We start from the raw sequence: 17037 nt of genomic DNA, 5'->3' as shown, positions 1-17037 counted from the left end.
CCCGCAAATGATCCCGTATTAGTCGAGAAAAAGTCCCGAAATGACCCCGACGGGATGCCGGACGAATCCCAAAAACCATCCAGAAATGATGCTGGAAGGGACACCAAATGATCCCGAAAAAGTCCCGCAATTATTCCGACGGGATCCTGAACGGATACCGAAAACCATCCAGAAGTGATGCCGGAAAGGTCCTCAAATGATCACCTAATAGTCCCAAAATGACCCTGACGGCATCCCGGACAGATCCCGAAATGCATCCAGAAATGATCTTGGGAGGGTCCCAAAATTATCCCGATATAGTCTCGGAAAAGTCCAGAAATTACCCTGACGGGATCCCGGACGAATCCTGAAAACCAATCTGAAATGATGCCGAAGAAGTCCCGAAATGACCCTGATGGGACCCGGAAGGGATCCCGAAAACTAACCAGAAATGATGCCGGAAAGGTCCTCAAACGTTCTCCCAATAGTTCCGAAAAGACCCTGATGGGATCCCGAACGGATCCCGACAACTATCCAGAAATGATACCGAAAGGGCCCGCAAATGATCCCGTATTAGTCGAGAAAAAGTCGCGAAATAACCCCGACGGGATCCCGGACGAATCCCAAAAACCATCCAGAAATGATCTTGGGAAGGTCCCAAAATGATCCCGAAATAGTCTCGGAAAGGTCCAGAAATTACCCTGACGGGTTCCCGGACGAATCCTGAAAGCCATCCTTAAATGATCCCAAAAAAGCCCCGAAATGACCCTGACGGGATCCCGAAAGGATTCCGAAAACTATCCAGAAATGATGCCGGAAAGGTCCTCAAATGATCCCCTAATAGTTCCGAAAAGACCCTGATGGGATCCCGAACGGATCCCGACAACTATCCAGAAATGATACCGAAAGGGCCCGCAAATGATCCCGTATTAGTCGAGAAAAAGTCGCGAAATAACCCCGACGGGATCCCGGACGAATCCCAAAAACCATCCAGAAATGATCTTGGGAAGGTCCCAAAATGATCCCGAAATAGTCTCGGAAAAGTCCAGAAATTACCCTGACGGGTTCCCGGACGAATCCTGAAAGCCATCCTTAAATGATCCCGAAAAAGCCCCGAAATGACCCTGACGGGATCCCGAAAGGATTCCGAAAACTATCCAGAAATGATGCCGGAAAGGTCTTCAAATGATCCCCTAATAGTCCCGAAATGACCGTGACGGGATCCCGAACGGATCCCGACAACTATCCAGAAATGATGCCGAAAGGGTCCGCAAATAATCCCGTATTAGTCGAGAAAAAGTCGCGAAATAACCCCGACGGGATCCCGGACGAATCCCAAAAACCATCCAGAAATGATGCCGGTAGGTTTCCCAAATGATCCCGAAATAATCCCGAAATGACCTCGTCGGCATCCCGGACGGATACCGAAAATTATCCAGAAATGATGCCGGAAAGGTCCACAAATGATCCCCTAATAGTCCCGAAATTACCCTGATGGGATCCCGGACGGATCCCGAAAACCATCCAGAAATGATGCCGGAAGAGCCCCAAATGATACCGAAAAGGTCCCCAAATAACCCCGACGAGATCCCGGACGGATACCAAAAACCATCCAGAAATGGTGCCGATAGGTACCCCAAAATATCCCGAAATAGTCCCGAAATGACCCCGTCCGGATCCCGGACGGATCCCGAAAACTATCCAGAAATGATGTCGAAAGGGTCCCCAAATGATCCCGTATTAGTCGAGAAAAAGTCCCGAAATGACCCCGACGGGATCCCGGACGGATCCCGAAAACCATACAGAAATGATGACGGAAGAGCCCCCAAATGATCCCGAAAAAGTCCGGCAAACCATAAAGAAATTATGCCGGAAGGGTCCCCAAATGATCCCGAAATAAAACAGAAAAAGTCACGAAACGACCCCTAGAGGATCCCCAAATGATCCCGTATTAGCCCCGAAAGTCCCAAAATGACCTTGACGGGATCCCGAGAGGATTCCGAAAACAATCCAGAAATGATGCCGGAAAGGTCCTCAAATGATCCCCTAATAGTCCCGAAATGACCGTGACGGGATCCCGACAACTATCCAGAAATGATGCCGAAAGGGCCCCAAATGATACCGAAAAGGTCCCCAAATAACCCCGACGAGATCCTGGACGGATACTAAAAACCATCCAGAAATGATGCCGATAGGTACCCCAAAAGATCCCGAAATAGTCCCGAAATGACCCCGTACGGATCCCGGACGGATCCCGAAAACTATCCAGAAATGATGTCGAAAGGGTCCCCAAATGATCCGGTATTAGTCGAGAAAAAGTCCCGAAATGACCACGACGTGATCCCGGACGAATCCCAAAAACCATCCAGAAATGATGCCGGTAGGTATCCCAAATGATCCCGAAATAGTCCCGAAATGACCTCGTCGGCATCCCGGACGGATCCCGAAAATTATCCAGAAATGATGCCGGAAAGGTTCCCAAATGATCCCCTAATAGTCCAGAAATTACCCTGATGGGATCCCGGACGGATCCCGATAACCATCCAGAAATGATGCCGAAAGGGTTCCCAGATGATCCCGTATTAGTCGCGAAAAAGTCCTGAAATGACCCCGACGGGATCCCGGACGGATCCCGAAAACCATCCAGAAATGATGCCGGAAGAGCCCCAAAATGATCCCGAAAAAGTCCCCAAATGACCCCGACGAGATCCCGGACGGATACCGAAAACCATCCAGAAATGATGCCGGAAGAGCCCCCAAATGATCACGAAAAAGTCCCCAAATGACCCCGACGAGATCCCGGACGGATCCCGAAAACCATCCAGAAATGATGCCGGAAGAGCCCCAAATGATCCCGAAAAAGTCCCCAAATGACCCCGACGAGATCCCGAACGGATCCCGAAAACCATCCAGAAATGATGCCGGAAGAGCCCCCAAATGATCCCGAAAAAGTCCCCAAATGACCCCGAAGAGATCCCGGACGGATCCCGAAAACCATCCAGAAATGATGCCGGAATAGCCCCCAAATTATCCCGAAAAAGTCCCAAATGACCCCGACGAGATCCCGGACGGATCCCGAAAACCATCCAGAAATGATGCCGAATGATCCCGTATTAGTCGCGAAAAAGTCCCGAAATGACCCCGACGGGATGCCGGACGAATCCCGAGGACCATCCAGAAATGATGCCTAAAGGGACCCAAAATAACCCCGAAAAAGTCCCGTAATGATCCCGGAAACCATCAAGAATTTATCTCTCGAAGGTACGCAAATGACCCCGAAAGTACCCCGACGGGATCCCGGACGGATCCCGAAAACCATCCAGAAATGATGCCGGAAGGGTCCCCAAATGATCGCGAAATAGTCCCGAAAATGTCCCAAAATAACCCCGACGGTATCCCGGACGGATCCCGAAAACTATACAGAAATGATCCCGGAAGGGTCCCAAAATGATCCCGAAATAGTCCCGAAAAAGTCCCGAAATTACCCCGGCGTAATCCCGCACCGATCCCGAAAACCATCCAGAAATGATCCCGGAAGGGTCTCGATATGACCCTTACGGGATTACATATAAGGTGAAGCTAATTATAAAACCATGTTAATAAGGCAGCAGGCGCATTGGAGCGAATAAAAAGTTACATAGAAACTTACAGGTAAAGCTAATAAAAGCGTGCTAATAAAAACAATTGATGGAGGGCGGATGGCGGGAGTAGAGGAGAGGACCACTGATCGTTCCTCCAAAATTGTCTAGATCTCGATCTGTATATGCCAGATACCAAAAACTATTGATTTAGGAGAAAATTTATATTGAGTTATAACAATTTATAGATTTTACACCAGAGTGGTAGATAAAGGGGGGAATGGGGCGGAGGGTGTCACTGCTTACTTTATAAGCCTTCGACTTATTTGACCCTTTGAGTCTGTGATATTGGTGAAGGCCAGTATACGTAAAGTTATAATGTGTAAAAATTATTAAAAAGTAATTGCTCGAAGAGGTCGTGGGACCCCCACCCCTCTTTCCATGTTCGAAAAAAAATTCGCTAGTAGACTACTGTCTGTGTCCCATATTTCATTAAAATCCGTGTAGCCATTCTGGCGTGATTCAGTCGCAAAGACGAAAAAATATAATAATTAAATTATAACTGTTCCTAGGGGGCGGGGACCACGCCCCTTTTCAAAAATATATAGCTTGTAGATCCTAGACTATTGTGCCAAATTTCATCCAAATCCGTCCAGCCGTTCTTGCGTGATTGAGTCACAAAGACAAACGTCTGGACAAACATCCAAACATCCAAACATCTTCACATCCAAACTTTGCCATTTATAATATAATATTAGATATTAGATGGTAATTTGATGCCAAAAAGAAATAAATTTATTTGTTTATGTAGTTTTTATGTTTTTTGTCTTTGACTTGTTCACATTTGTTTGTTTCTTTTTTACATGTGTACATATTCACCCTTATCGCGAGTTTTATTTTCACCCGAAAATATTCACAGTTTTTGTTCACCCTATCGCAGAGGGTGGCGAAAAAATTTTTCGTGTTCGAAAAAGATTTCACCTTATCGGCAACTCTTTGTTCGGGCGAAATGAACACCCAAATTTGTGCACTTATATTTTACAGGCGAACGAGAGGAAAACAAAATTTAAGTAATTTTTTGTTTTGAAATTTGATACTCTTATAATTTTTTTTATTATTAGAAATAAATCAATAAATAATGCACAATCGGAAGCTGAGTGGAAGAAGTGAAATTCCTGTATTGCTGTAAATTCTATTTTGTATGACAACGTATCAGTTGGCCAAGTTATCCATTGTGGACAAAGCAACGGTTCCAAAATGTTGAGCACCTCTCTGAAACACGATTGGCTAAGACCCACTTCATGGTCCTTTCCGACGCCTTTACCCTATGCGAAAAAAAGAAGACATGTACACAATTTTACAATTAGTGGAACTCCAAATTTTTGCTTCAATGGTGGCAAGGAGTGCTAAGAATAACTAGCAAATATTAGAATGCCGACTTGTTTAGCCTGTAATATTGGCGATAACTAATTGAAAAAAATTAACTTGGTATTCAAAAGTGCTGAAAATAGTAATTTTTAGCTTACAGTGAATCATTTAGCTCCAAAGGGTTTGAACTTTCCCTTAATTGCCTCCGAACCGCTTTCACATTTATGTATATTCTCCTCACGCTCAATCAATTCCAACCTAAGTGCAATACTAAACATTATTTTCTACATTTTTATTTCTATTTTTGTTGTATTTTAAGGAAATATATGCTTGGTTACAAAATTTACACAATTGTAAGTAAATTATTTGTTCACTGCCAATTCGCAATGGAGCATCAGCTGTTTCGAAGTGAACTTTTGTTCGCCCGAAATTGCCGATAGGCGGAAGAAGTTCACCCGAACAAAAGAAGTGAAGGCGAACACTTTTCCGCGTGAACTTCGCGATAAGGGTGATTATGTAACGAGTACTTACCGAAAATTATGAGTAAAGTGAAATGCATTTATTTATTTAAGTGTATGCTGTTGTAATTGGATTTTCTAGTTAGTCTATTTTGTTTATTAATAATTTAGATTTATAGTAGGTTAACCCTATTTTTATGAATTATTTTCTTATCTTTATGTGTCCTGTCTCTACTTGCTATTCTAGGAGGAATTAACGTAAAATTGTTATTCTTATCAATATTTTTTACTCTGTAGGATCATTTATATCTATTATCTAACTTATGACCGATTTCATATCTAACCAATACTAATAGCGTTTTCTTTTCTGAAATAAATTGCTGCCTAAGTAAATAGTAAAGCCTCAATAGAGTTACTCCTACCCCAGAAAGTTTTGAACATTTGTAGTGCATGCAAAGAACATAAATGGCTACCCTGTGTATCAGCTGATTTTCACAAACGTGCTGTTAATGATAATAAAAATTCATTAGCAATTATTTCCTTCATTTAAATTTTCTTCGCCAAAAATTTGTAAAGTTACGAAAATAAATTGTCACGATCAGCTGGTTTAGCAGGGTTGCACTGCCATTTTATGCAGGGTAAAAGTGTAGCGTTGTTGCGTTGCGAGCAGGCAACAATTTTCACAAAGGAACGAAATATATATAAATAGAACAAATTATATTTACAACCCTTGCGCTTCGTACAAAAAGCGTAACACTTTTTCGAGAAAAGAAAACGCTATAAGTCTCCTATATTTATTTCCTTACTGTAGCTGTTGCTATTTTAATTTATTTTTTGTTTTTCTTTAGCTTCTTGAACTAATTTCCTAGCTCTTTGTTGTGCTATTTGTAACCTATATTTAATTTCCTCATCGTAAGTCTCATGATTATATATTGGGCTAATTTTATTTTCTTCTAAAAATTCGTAAGTCAGGGCGTTCTTTCCGAAGACGAGCTCGAAAGGGCAGTATCCCTGAATAGTAGACGGTATTGTATTGTAACAATATGACAAATATTTGAGATACTCATCCCAATCGTCTTTGTCACTGGATATATAAGAACGTACATATTGATTGAATGTCCTATGGCTGCGTTCAACAGTGCCTGGAGTTTGATGATGGTAAGGTGTTGAGGTTTTATGCCCAATTTTAAGAAGTTTGCACAATTCCTCAAATAAACCATTTTTGTATTCGGTTCTCATATCTGTTATGATTGTTTTCATACAACCATAAATCAGAATGAAATGCTCAAATACGGCCTTAGCAACTATTACAGCATGTTTGCCTTGTACTGGAACTGCAACTAGGTAATTAGTTAGATCACATATAATATTAACGGCATATTCATTTCCGTGTATCGATTTCGGTAATGGTCCGATTTTATGGATTTTTACTATCTAAAATGCTTTCGGAGGTGTCTCCGTTATGATCATTGGCTCTTTTATGTGTTTATTGGTTTTATTTTTCTTACAATGGATGCAATTTTTTATATACTTTCTTATATTATTTTTCATATTTTTCCAGCTATATTTTTGTTTGGTCTTGTTTTTCATGCGGTTTATTCCTGGGTGGCCAAAAACAGGAACGTCATGATATTTATGAAGAATTTCTTTAATTTTGTCGACATTTGTCACATGCATATATTCTGGGGTTAATGCAATTGCTAAATTTTTGAGAACTTGGGAACCTATTTCCTTAAATTTGCCTACTCGAGTATAATTATCTTTAAACAATGTGTCTCTTAAGGACAACTGTATTTTTACAAGTACTAAATTGCCGGCTTCTTTCATAAGCCTGGTAAAGAATTGTCCTAAGTAAATCTTATCCTCAACAATTAGGTTGCTTGTATTTGTTGTGCTACAAATTTTCTTTCCTTTTTTGAAATATAATTTCGGAGGATTGAAAACGAGCTCGACATGTTTTCTTACTTCAAATTTATTAAGCGATTCTTATACTATAGGGTTCTCATTGTGACTTTTAGTTTCTTCATTTCTGTTGTTATTATTATTATTGGATGGTTTTCTGGTTTCTGATCTTGTTGTAACTTTTAGTATTTTGCATGCTTCCACCGACATTTCTTTAAAACTTTTAATATTAATTTTCGTTTCCAGCTATGTACTCCTTGGGGTATTAATTGTGATATTACTATCAATTCGGTTTTAATAATGGGTATGTAACTATTTAGCAGAAGATTCAGTAAGTTTACTATTGATGTGGAATTTGCTGCTTTTCCTGTTGCGTAGTTTTGATATTGCTATTGCATCATGATTATCTTTGATTTGTTCAAAGATATCAAGACCATCCAAAAAAATTATGCGGATTCTTTGTTTACCATCGAACTCGGGTAGCACTGATGAAGCTGCCTTAATGAATTCTACTACTGTTTTCGGTATTTTGACGTTTGTGTTTGGTAATTAAAGTATTTCAGTTAGTTTATTTTCTTCAATTAGTGGCACTGTTACTTCTATGTTATATCTTGCGAGTGAAAATACTAAATTATCTCTAACACTTGAAAAAATTTGATATGCCTCAGATTGTTGATTTCTTGTGAGTATTGTACTTTCTTTACGTATTAATTTTCCTAAATTGTGCAACGACTCTAAAATGGTTGCGAAGTGTTTCGCTACTGTTTCAGATTTTATGCTGATATTTTTGTTAATACATTTATAAGACTTTCCCGCTTTTATTTCTTCTGCTGTTAAAGTGTTGTAGATTTCTCCCATTGATTCTTTTCTTTCTGTGGGTTAATGGAAAGAACTCAAGCAGACGTATTGAAGTTTTTAAATACGTTCTTGTACGCTATTTAATTGTCTTGGTTTATTTTTTATGTAATTTTTAATTATGATCATTGTGACAATCAATAGTGTGAAGACGCTAATGAAAAAAGTTAGCCAATTGTCGGGAATATAATTTCTCTTTTCTATTTCAACTGTGGGTTCAAATTTTATTTTAAGCTATTGCATAGATTTTATCGCGGGCTTGGCGACTAAATCAAAAAAACCCGTAACGGATATTTGTCAAAAAAGGTTCGAAAAAGTTTCGGTGTTAGCAACAGGCTGATTACATAAAATTGGATCTATTTATGCGAATATTGGTTGTTGTCTTTGGTGTACATTTATCTTCACTACTGCGCTGTAGATGGCACTGGTAACCGCCAGATGGTAGATGACCTGCACGCTAGATGATGCACACCAACACACACACACACGCTGTACATAATTGCCTTTGTTGCTGTTGAACTTAGTACAGTAATTACGTACATAGTTGTTCCCTTTGATTTAAGCTATTGCATAGATTTTATCGCGGGCTTTGAGAGTGGCGACTGAATCAAAAAAAACCGTGACTGATATATGTACATAAAATCATGGAATAAGATCTGTTAATAACAGCAAAATTATCGGTGTTAGCAACAGGCTGATTACATAAAATGGGATCTATTTATGCGAATATTGGTTGTTGTCTTTGGTGTATATTTATCTTCACTACTGCGCTGTAGATGGCACTGGTAACCGCAAGATGGCATATGACCAGCACGCTAGATGATGGACACCAACACACACACACACGCTGTACATAATTGCCTTTGTTGCTGTTGAACTTAGTACAGTAATTACGTACATAGTTGTTCCCTTTGATTTTAAGCTATTGCATAGATTTTATCGCGCGCTTTGAGCGTGGCGACTGAATCAAAAAAAAACCGTATCTGATATATGTACATAAAATCATGGAATAACATCTGTTAATAACAGCAAAAGTTTCGGTGTTAGCAACAGGCTGATTACATAAAATTGGATCTATTTATGCGAATATTGGTTGTTGTCTTTGGTGTACATTTATCTTCACTACTGCGCTGTAGATGGCACTGGTAACCGCCAGATGCCAGATGACCTGAACGCTAGATTTATTCAATAAAAGTAAACAATTTGTTTTCTTATCGGTCACCACGCTTATAAAGTGTAACTTGAATTAATATCAAAGACAAAACTTGAATTAATATCAAAGAAAACAAAATGTTGCATAAATATTGTTACGAATATTAGCAAAACTAAGGAGTGCTGCCAGCTCTAAGCCGATCTAAGCAGTGACGTGAATGCACATCAATAATTCAATCATTATGTATCTACATAAACGAATCAATAATTGCGTCTACACATATGTACACATTCCGACGAGCAACATTTACATACAAGGCAGCGAGAGATGAGATGTCACACACAGATGAATTTAGTTATACGCTTATGTGTGTGCGGGAGACTGTAAACTACAAACTCACATATGTACATCTGAGAAGCGCTAAAAAGTAGAATTGTAAACAAGTAGGAACTATATGAGAACTATACACACACGAATATAGTTGGTAAGTTCTGGAAATGGAAGAGCCTAGAAATATGCAGCGTAAACTATAAAAGCGGGGCAGGCGAGTAAGAAGTAATTCAGTTTGATTTGAGTTGTCAAGCAGTTTGATTAAGACGATATCTAGCGAGCAATAGCAGTGTTATTTTGAATAGTAGAGTTTCATTGAGCTATCAATCAGTGTGGTTATTAAGCAAGCTATTCGTTGCACAGTTTGTTATTGTGAAGTACTTTAATAAAGGCCATTTTGCATTATTACAAATTGGAGTTATTTATTCAACAGTTTAGTGATTCGAACTTAGCAGAGGATTGCAAATAAGAGGATTTGCAGCAAATTCGTTACAATTGGTGTCAGAAGAGGAATTGTTGAATAAATTCCAGAGGAAAACAAGGACATGGCAAAGTTCAGTGAATTGAAGATCCAGCAACTAAAGAAGGAGTTGGAGAGCCGTGGATTGAATACAAGCGGCGTTAAGCTTGAACTTCAGGCACGGCTACGAGAGGCAATGGAAGCAGAAGGAATTGATGTGGACGAGTATGTCTTTTATCCTGATGGGGACGAGACAACAACAAAAATTGAAGAGAAAAACGAAACATCGCAGACAATTACCAGCACAGACTTGAACATGATATTGGCTGCAATAACTGCTCAAACATCGACAGTAACATCCAAGATGGAAGCGCAAGAGGCACGTATAACAGAAATGTCATCACAAATATCCACCAACATGTCATCACAACTAGAAGAACAGAAAACTTATATGTCATCACAGATGGAATCCCAAGAGACACGAATAACATCGAAGATTGAAGCACAAGAAACGCGTATGTCAGAAATGTCGACACAGATTACATCGAAGATGGAAGCACAAGAGGCACGGATATCCGAAATGTCGGCTCAAATTTCAGCACAGATATCATCGCAGATCTCTGCTCAACTGGAAGAGCAAGAAGGACGTATTTCCTCGAAGTTGGAGGCGCAAGATACAAAAATTTTACAGTTTGAAGAAAAAATCGAGTCCGAGGTGGATGCTTTGAGAGGACGTATCGAGCAGTTGCAACTAAATCGCCCAGCAGTTTCAACTAGTAATCCAAAGGTAAAGACACCATCCTTTGACGGTTCTGTTCCTTTTCAGGTCTTTAAGCTACAGTTTGAGAAGACCGCCGCAGTGAACCAATGGAATGCTGAAGATAAAGTTGCAGCTCCGTTCGTGGCACTAAAAGGGCCTGCCGCGGAAATCTTACAGACCATCCCAGAGTACGTGCGGAACCATTACGAAACATTGATGAGCGCTTTAGAGAGACGTTACGGAAGCGAGCATAGGAAACAGATATTCCAAATTGAGTTGCAAAACCGCTACCAAAAAGCAAATGAGACATTGCAGGAGTTTGCTTCAGATATTGAAAGATTGGCTCATCTTGCAAATGCGGACGCACCCGTGGAATACACTGAAAGGGTAAAAATCCAGAGTTTCATAAATGGCATACGGGACGTGGAAACGAAGCGGGCTACATACGCAAACCCAAAGCTGACATTTGCTGAAACGGTATCACATGCATTGACTCAGGAAACGGCTTCACTACTGTGTAAGCCAGTTTTCAAAGCACGCCGTGTGGAAGTAGAAAGGCCGGAGTGGGTAGACGCAATATTGGAGGCGCTGAAAGGATCGCAAAAGCGGAGTGAAAAAGTTATCAAATGCTTCAAATGCGAGAAGTCCGGTCACATTGCACGTCATTGCGATCTTGGCCTTAATAGTTCCAACAACGTGGGTGGGCGTAAACGCAAAGCTGGCGGAAATGAGCAAGAGCGTGTCGGATGTAAAGAACGAAAACTTGCCCCGGCTATTGAATGTCCTGTGATATCTGTGTCGCAGATTGGAAGGAAATCAAGCAGTCTTACCATCAGAGGGAATGTGGATGGTAAAGAGTGTGTACTGACTGTAGATACTGGGGCATCTCATTCCTTGATTCGATCTGATTTGGTCTACAGGAGAGTAAAGTCATTACCTGGAGCAAGGTTGCGTACGGTCACAGGCGAGTATAAACAAGTCCAAGGCGAAGTGGTATGTGAGGTATTAATTGGAAAAGTCATGGTTCTACACAAATTCGTTGAGGCGGAGATCGTTGATGAAGTCATATTGGGAGTGGACTTCTTGGTTGCCCATGACATCAGGATCGATATGCGGAGAAAAATTATGCGCTATAAGAACCAGGACATACCACTTAACTATAGTTTGGAAAAAGGGTTCAGCAGTAATCGGGTACTGTTGGAAAAGACTCGACAAAGACCACGAAAGTCGAAGGCAAAGGTTGATAGATCGGATGGGCCAAATAAATCAAAATCAAAAGTACCTGCGAGAGAAACACTGGCATTGACAAAACCTAAAAGACGCAGGAAAATGAAGCAACGAATTTTCGAGAAGGAATGCGAGGGTAGTTTCAATCCAGAGCGCACTACTGTGGGGAAACGTGGGAACGATACTGATTATGCAAAGCAAATCCGTCCAGCGCAAGCTCTACGAAGTAGTTCATCGGCCAAACAACAGAGTGTAAAGGAACGAACCAGGGTATTGAGTGGTACGATGAAACACAGGTACCATGAGAACAATAATTCGAAAAGTTTCTTGGCGGGAGATTTGGTACTGTTATACAACCCTCACCGGCGGAAAGGTGTTCCATCCAAATTTCGGTGCAGTTGGGAAGGCCCGTACAAGATTGTGAAGAAGCTCAGTGATACCATCTACCGCATACAAAGCATTGAGAAACCACGAAGTAGAAGAGTGGTACATTTGGCGATGCTAGCAGCGTTTAGATCGAGAGATTTGTCTGATCGGGACGATCAGACTTAGGTGGAGGGCAGTGTTACGAATATTAGCAAAACTAAGGAGTGCTGCCAGCTCTAAGCCGATCTAAGCAGTGACGTGAATGCACATCAATAATTCAATCATTATGTATCTACATAAACGAATCAATAATTGCGTCTACACATATGTACACATTCCGACGAGCAACATTTACATACAAGGCAGCGAGAGATGAGATGTCACACACAGATGAATTTACTTATACGCTTATGTGTGTGCGGGAGACTGTAAACTACAAACTCACATATGTACATCTGAGAAGCGCTAAAAAGTAGAATTGTAAACAAGTAGGAACTATATGAGAACTATACACACACGAATATAGTTGGTAAGTTCTGGAAATGGAAGAGCCTAGAAATATGCAGCGTAAACTATAAAAGCGGGGCAGGCGAGTAAGAAGTAATTCAGTTTGATTTGAGTTGTCAAGCAGTTTGATTAAGACGATATCTAGCGAGCAATAGCAGTGTTATTTTGAATAGTAGAGTTTCATTGAGCTATCAATCAGTGTGGTTATTAAGCAAGCTATTCGTTGCACAGTTTGTTATTGTGAAGTACTTTAATAAAGGCCATTTTGCATTATTACAAATTGGAGTTATTTATTCAACAGTTTAGTGATTCGAACTTAGCAGAGGATTGCAAATAAGAGGATTTGCAGCAAATTCGTTACAATATTATAATTGCATAAGTTGATAATATGCAATAGCTTTAACGTGGCAGTCCCCGAGTGCCACACGTCCTTTTTAGTCTATTCTCTGATACCTTATTTTCTGAGTTTTCTTTACCAACCTCATATCCTGCAATACCTATCATGATACCATTTAGTATGGTTTTCCACCATGCCATTTTGAAAAAAAAAAAAATATTTACTTTTTTGTTAAATGAGTCTAAGACAAACAATTCAAATTTTTATTATTTATTTATTTATGTCTATTTGGAAATACTTTTTCCATCACTAGCATAATTTCCTTAACTACAGTGGTTGGCTTTTTTACATCTTTTAAGGAAGGTTCTCTCCATACCTATGGTTTGCCAATGTTTTTTCAACCATGCTAATTCTTTTTCAAAATCTCTTTGTTCTGTTTTTAAATTCGAATCGTCCCAATTAATGGGGTTTTTACTATAAGATTTTCCAAGAGAGAGAGATTCCAATTTACTTATAATTTTCTTTAATATTTAATAAAAAATTTGATAGTTTTTTTTGTACATAAAATTTAGTTTTTAAATTCTTATTTCATAAATTTTTTCTTTTAAGTTCGCTTTTTCTTTATAGCTAGTTGTAAGATTTAATGCACCATAAATTTGTGCTAGTTCTTTCTTTTTTTGGAATTTCTTTCCGCCCAGTTTTTGTTTTTTTTTTCTAACTACAGGTGCAGGGATTTTAATATCCCCTTGCTTATTTAACCTGTTCCGTTGGCGATACTTACTGTTCGATAGTTATCGGCAACGGACCTTGCTTTAACACTGTAGGGGTTTGAGGAACCTCTTCAGTGACTTTTGGGGTATTTTCGATTTTTGATTTTATTTTCTAATTCTTTACCAATTTTATGCCATTTTTTTCGAACTCTTCTTTTGTTATTTCTGTCATGAATAATAAAAAAATTCCTTAGTTTACCCTAATAATTTTATTTAATCTACCTGAGAATTTTAATTTGTTCTCTTAGTAGTCAGTTAAAATTAATGACTGGTAATTTCATTTTTTCTTAATTAATTTTTATTTTTTTTTAAATCCTTAAATGTACCCCAAGGGGAAAAATTGCTGCTGCTTGTTGGGCAACCGTTAAGTTGCCAAAGTGAAGCTAGTTTATACTTATACTTATTATTTATACTTATACCATATTATGTTTTGCTGTAGACACTGCAAAATTAAATTTGAATTTTTCTGGTGTTTTTATATTTAGCGTAAATTATGGAAAATAATTTTTTTTTATTATCATGTGTTACATTGAAAATAAAATGCGGAATACGAAGCAAAACCTACTATATTTTTATTTTAACTACGATTTCTCGACATTCAATTTAATTGATTCATTGGCTGTTTCATATAGAGCTTACGATTTCTTCTGGAGCACAAGCGAAAATTTCCTCAAAACCACAACTAAAAAACAGCGAAATGTATAGAATACTGCCAATGCAGCGACTGAATTGAAAGTCGGGAAACTCGCGAGTATTACGAGTATTTAGAGATTCGAGAATCTCGCGAGAAGCCGTTTTCTCGATGTCTCGTTAAAAAAATAAAATATTGTGAACAAAATTATATGTATAATAAATATGTTTTGAGTTAAATGTCATTGAAAAGCAATATAATAAAAAAAAAATCACAAGTAAAAAAACCAAGTGTTTAAATATTGTCCATACAGCAATTAAGTTTATGTCGAGAAGCTCGCGAGAATTACGAGTACTTCGAGACACGAGAATCTCACGAGAAGTCGAGTTCTCTATTTCTCGGGTCTCGAAAATCAAGTTTGTGTTCGAGAAGAAATCGTAAGATCTAATAATGAGATAATTATTTTTTTTTTATAATATTACTTTATTTGCAATCTGTCATGTTAACATTCAGCAAATGTGATAAATTTTTACAAGTAGCAGAGTATAAAAATAAATATAAAACATATTTCATTGCAGTATTACTTCACTATTTATACTTTCGTTTGTAATAAACCATGGCGCATTTATGGCGCGGTAGAATTTCCATTATGGAATTGGCAGCCGTGCCCCACAGCTGTATACCGTATGTCCAGACTGGTTTTAAAATCGCTTTGTATAATCGGATTTTGTTCTCAAGACTTAGTTCAGACTTTGCTCCAAGGAGCCAGTACATTTTGTTTGTCTTTATTTTAAGTTGTTGGCGCTTTGCTTTAATATGGTCTTCATACGTAAGTCTTCGATCTAGGTGCATTCCAAGATATCTTACTGAGTTCTTCTGGGGAACAGTTTCTCTTCTGGTAGTGAAAGTCACATGCACAGATTTATCGGTATTCACTTTAACATTCCATGTTTTCATCCATGTTTCTATTTTCATCAGCTCGGGCTGAATATGTGATGTAGCACTTGGTGGAGTTTCGCCCAGTGACAATAAAGCTGTGTTATCAGCAAAAGTTGCAATTATAACCTCATTAGTCGTTGGAAAGTCAGAAGTGAATATCGTATAAAGGACAGGTCCCAGCAAACTACCTTGAGGCACCCCGGCCTAAATTGAGTGTATTTCGGAACGCTCATTCCTGTATTTTACATAGAAGCAGCGATCGCTTAGATACGATTTTAGCATTAGATAGAATGGCAAAGGAAATTTTTTGGCCGGAGAATTGGAAGATTGAGTTAACAAAGACTTTAATGTAAAAACCTTAACTTATTATTTCATAAAGCCTCTGCGAAATTGGCATAGATCTTTTTATTTTACTCTGTTACTATTAGAGCACGGAAGTAATTATTTTAAATTTTTCCACCTGCCTCCATATAGTCGGAACACTGTGCGGCGCATGGAATGCAATACGCGGCGTGTCTAATCGAGGGTTCACAATTTCTCTTCTGGAAGGGTTTATTTGCTATGCGCTTTAAAAACTTATTACAAAACTGGTGTGCGATTTTTTATTTACAATAATACTTAAAGTATGCCCATATCATTTCTATTGGAAAATTTTAAGAATTAAAACGAATCGGTGTAAATGTTTACGACATATCAATTTGAGTGATGTAAAATTATGCAGAAGCATATATTTTAGTTATTATCTTATACAATTTTAGGGATGGACGACCTTATATTCAGAGAAGACATAGTTCAAATGAAAGCAAAGCGATACGTCAAAGTGCAATGGCCAATAAAGAAACAAATACTTTTCAAGTTAGTAAACTCATTTAAGATGAACATTTCCAAGGTTTACTTTTTTTATAATTTCTTCATTTAGGTTATACCGCGCACGCAACGCCTACATTCGAATGAACACCGACCTTTGAAAGAGGCTGAGCTTTTAGCATTACTTATTCCAAAACTGGAGGAAGTAAAACGTATACAAGACTTAGAGGATATTGCTCGTTTTGATGTATGTTCAGGATATGTATGAATATACGCATTTAATATATAATATTTTACCACTTCAGCGTTTCATAGATGATACAATGCCGAGTAACGAGAAACTTGCAAACGATCGCGCTTTTGCGGAAGCAATTCGTGAGAAATTTGCTATGGAAGAGGACAATGATCAAGATATATTAGATCAACACGTTTCAAGAGTTTGGAAAGATCAAACCCCTCATCGGTCACCGGGTACTATCTCGCCCTGCCCACCCCTACCATCACGCAGGCGTACAATAACGCACGATTCAGGAATGTTAAGTGACGGGGCCATGAATATAGGTACGTATACAATCATGTGCAGTACAGCGGCCCCTATTTTTTGAAAATC

The 17037-nt window shown here is 38.9% G+C and overlaps 1 protein-coding gene across 3 annotated transcripts in view; it reads left to right on the top strand.

Annotated features, from left to right (window-relative positions):
• The window catches only part of LOC137235799 (axin-like), a 647628-nt gene that overhangs the window by 572678 nt on the left and 57913 nt on the right, over window positions 1–17037 (top strand). For all 3 annotated transcript variants that reach the window (XM_067758632.1, XM_067758630.1, XM_067758631.1), the window contains 3 exons: window positions 16379–16475; window positions 16540–16674; window positions 16733–16988. In XM_067758632.1, the coding sequence (XP_067614733.1) occupies window positions 16379–16475; window positions 16540–16674; window positions 16733–16988 (488 nt within the window). The remainder of the gene's footprint in view (window positions 1–16378; window positions 16476–16539; window positions 16675–16732; window positions 16989–17037) is intronic.

This window comes from Eurosta solidaginis, unplaced genomic scaffold (genome assembly GCF_040869045.1).
Source record: "Eurosta solidaginis isolate ZX-2024a unplaced genomic scaffold, ASM4086904v1 ctg00001082.1, whole genome shotgun sequence".
Taxonomy (NCBI): Eukaryota; Metazoa; Arthropoda; class Insecta; order Diptera; family Tephritidae; genus Eurosta; species Eurosta solidaginis.
Note: the sequence above shows the minus strand (reverse complement) of the source record. Positions and strands in the feature narration are given on the sequence as shown.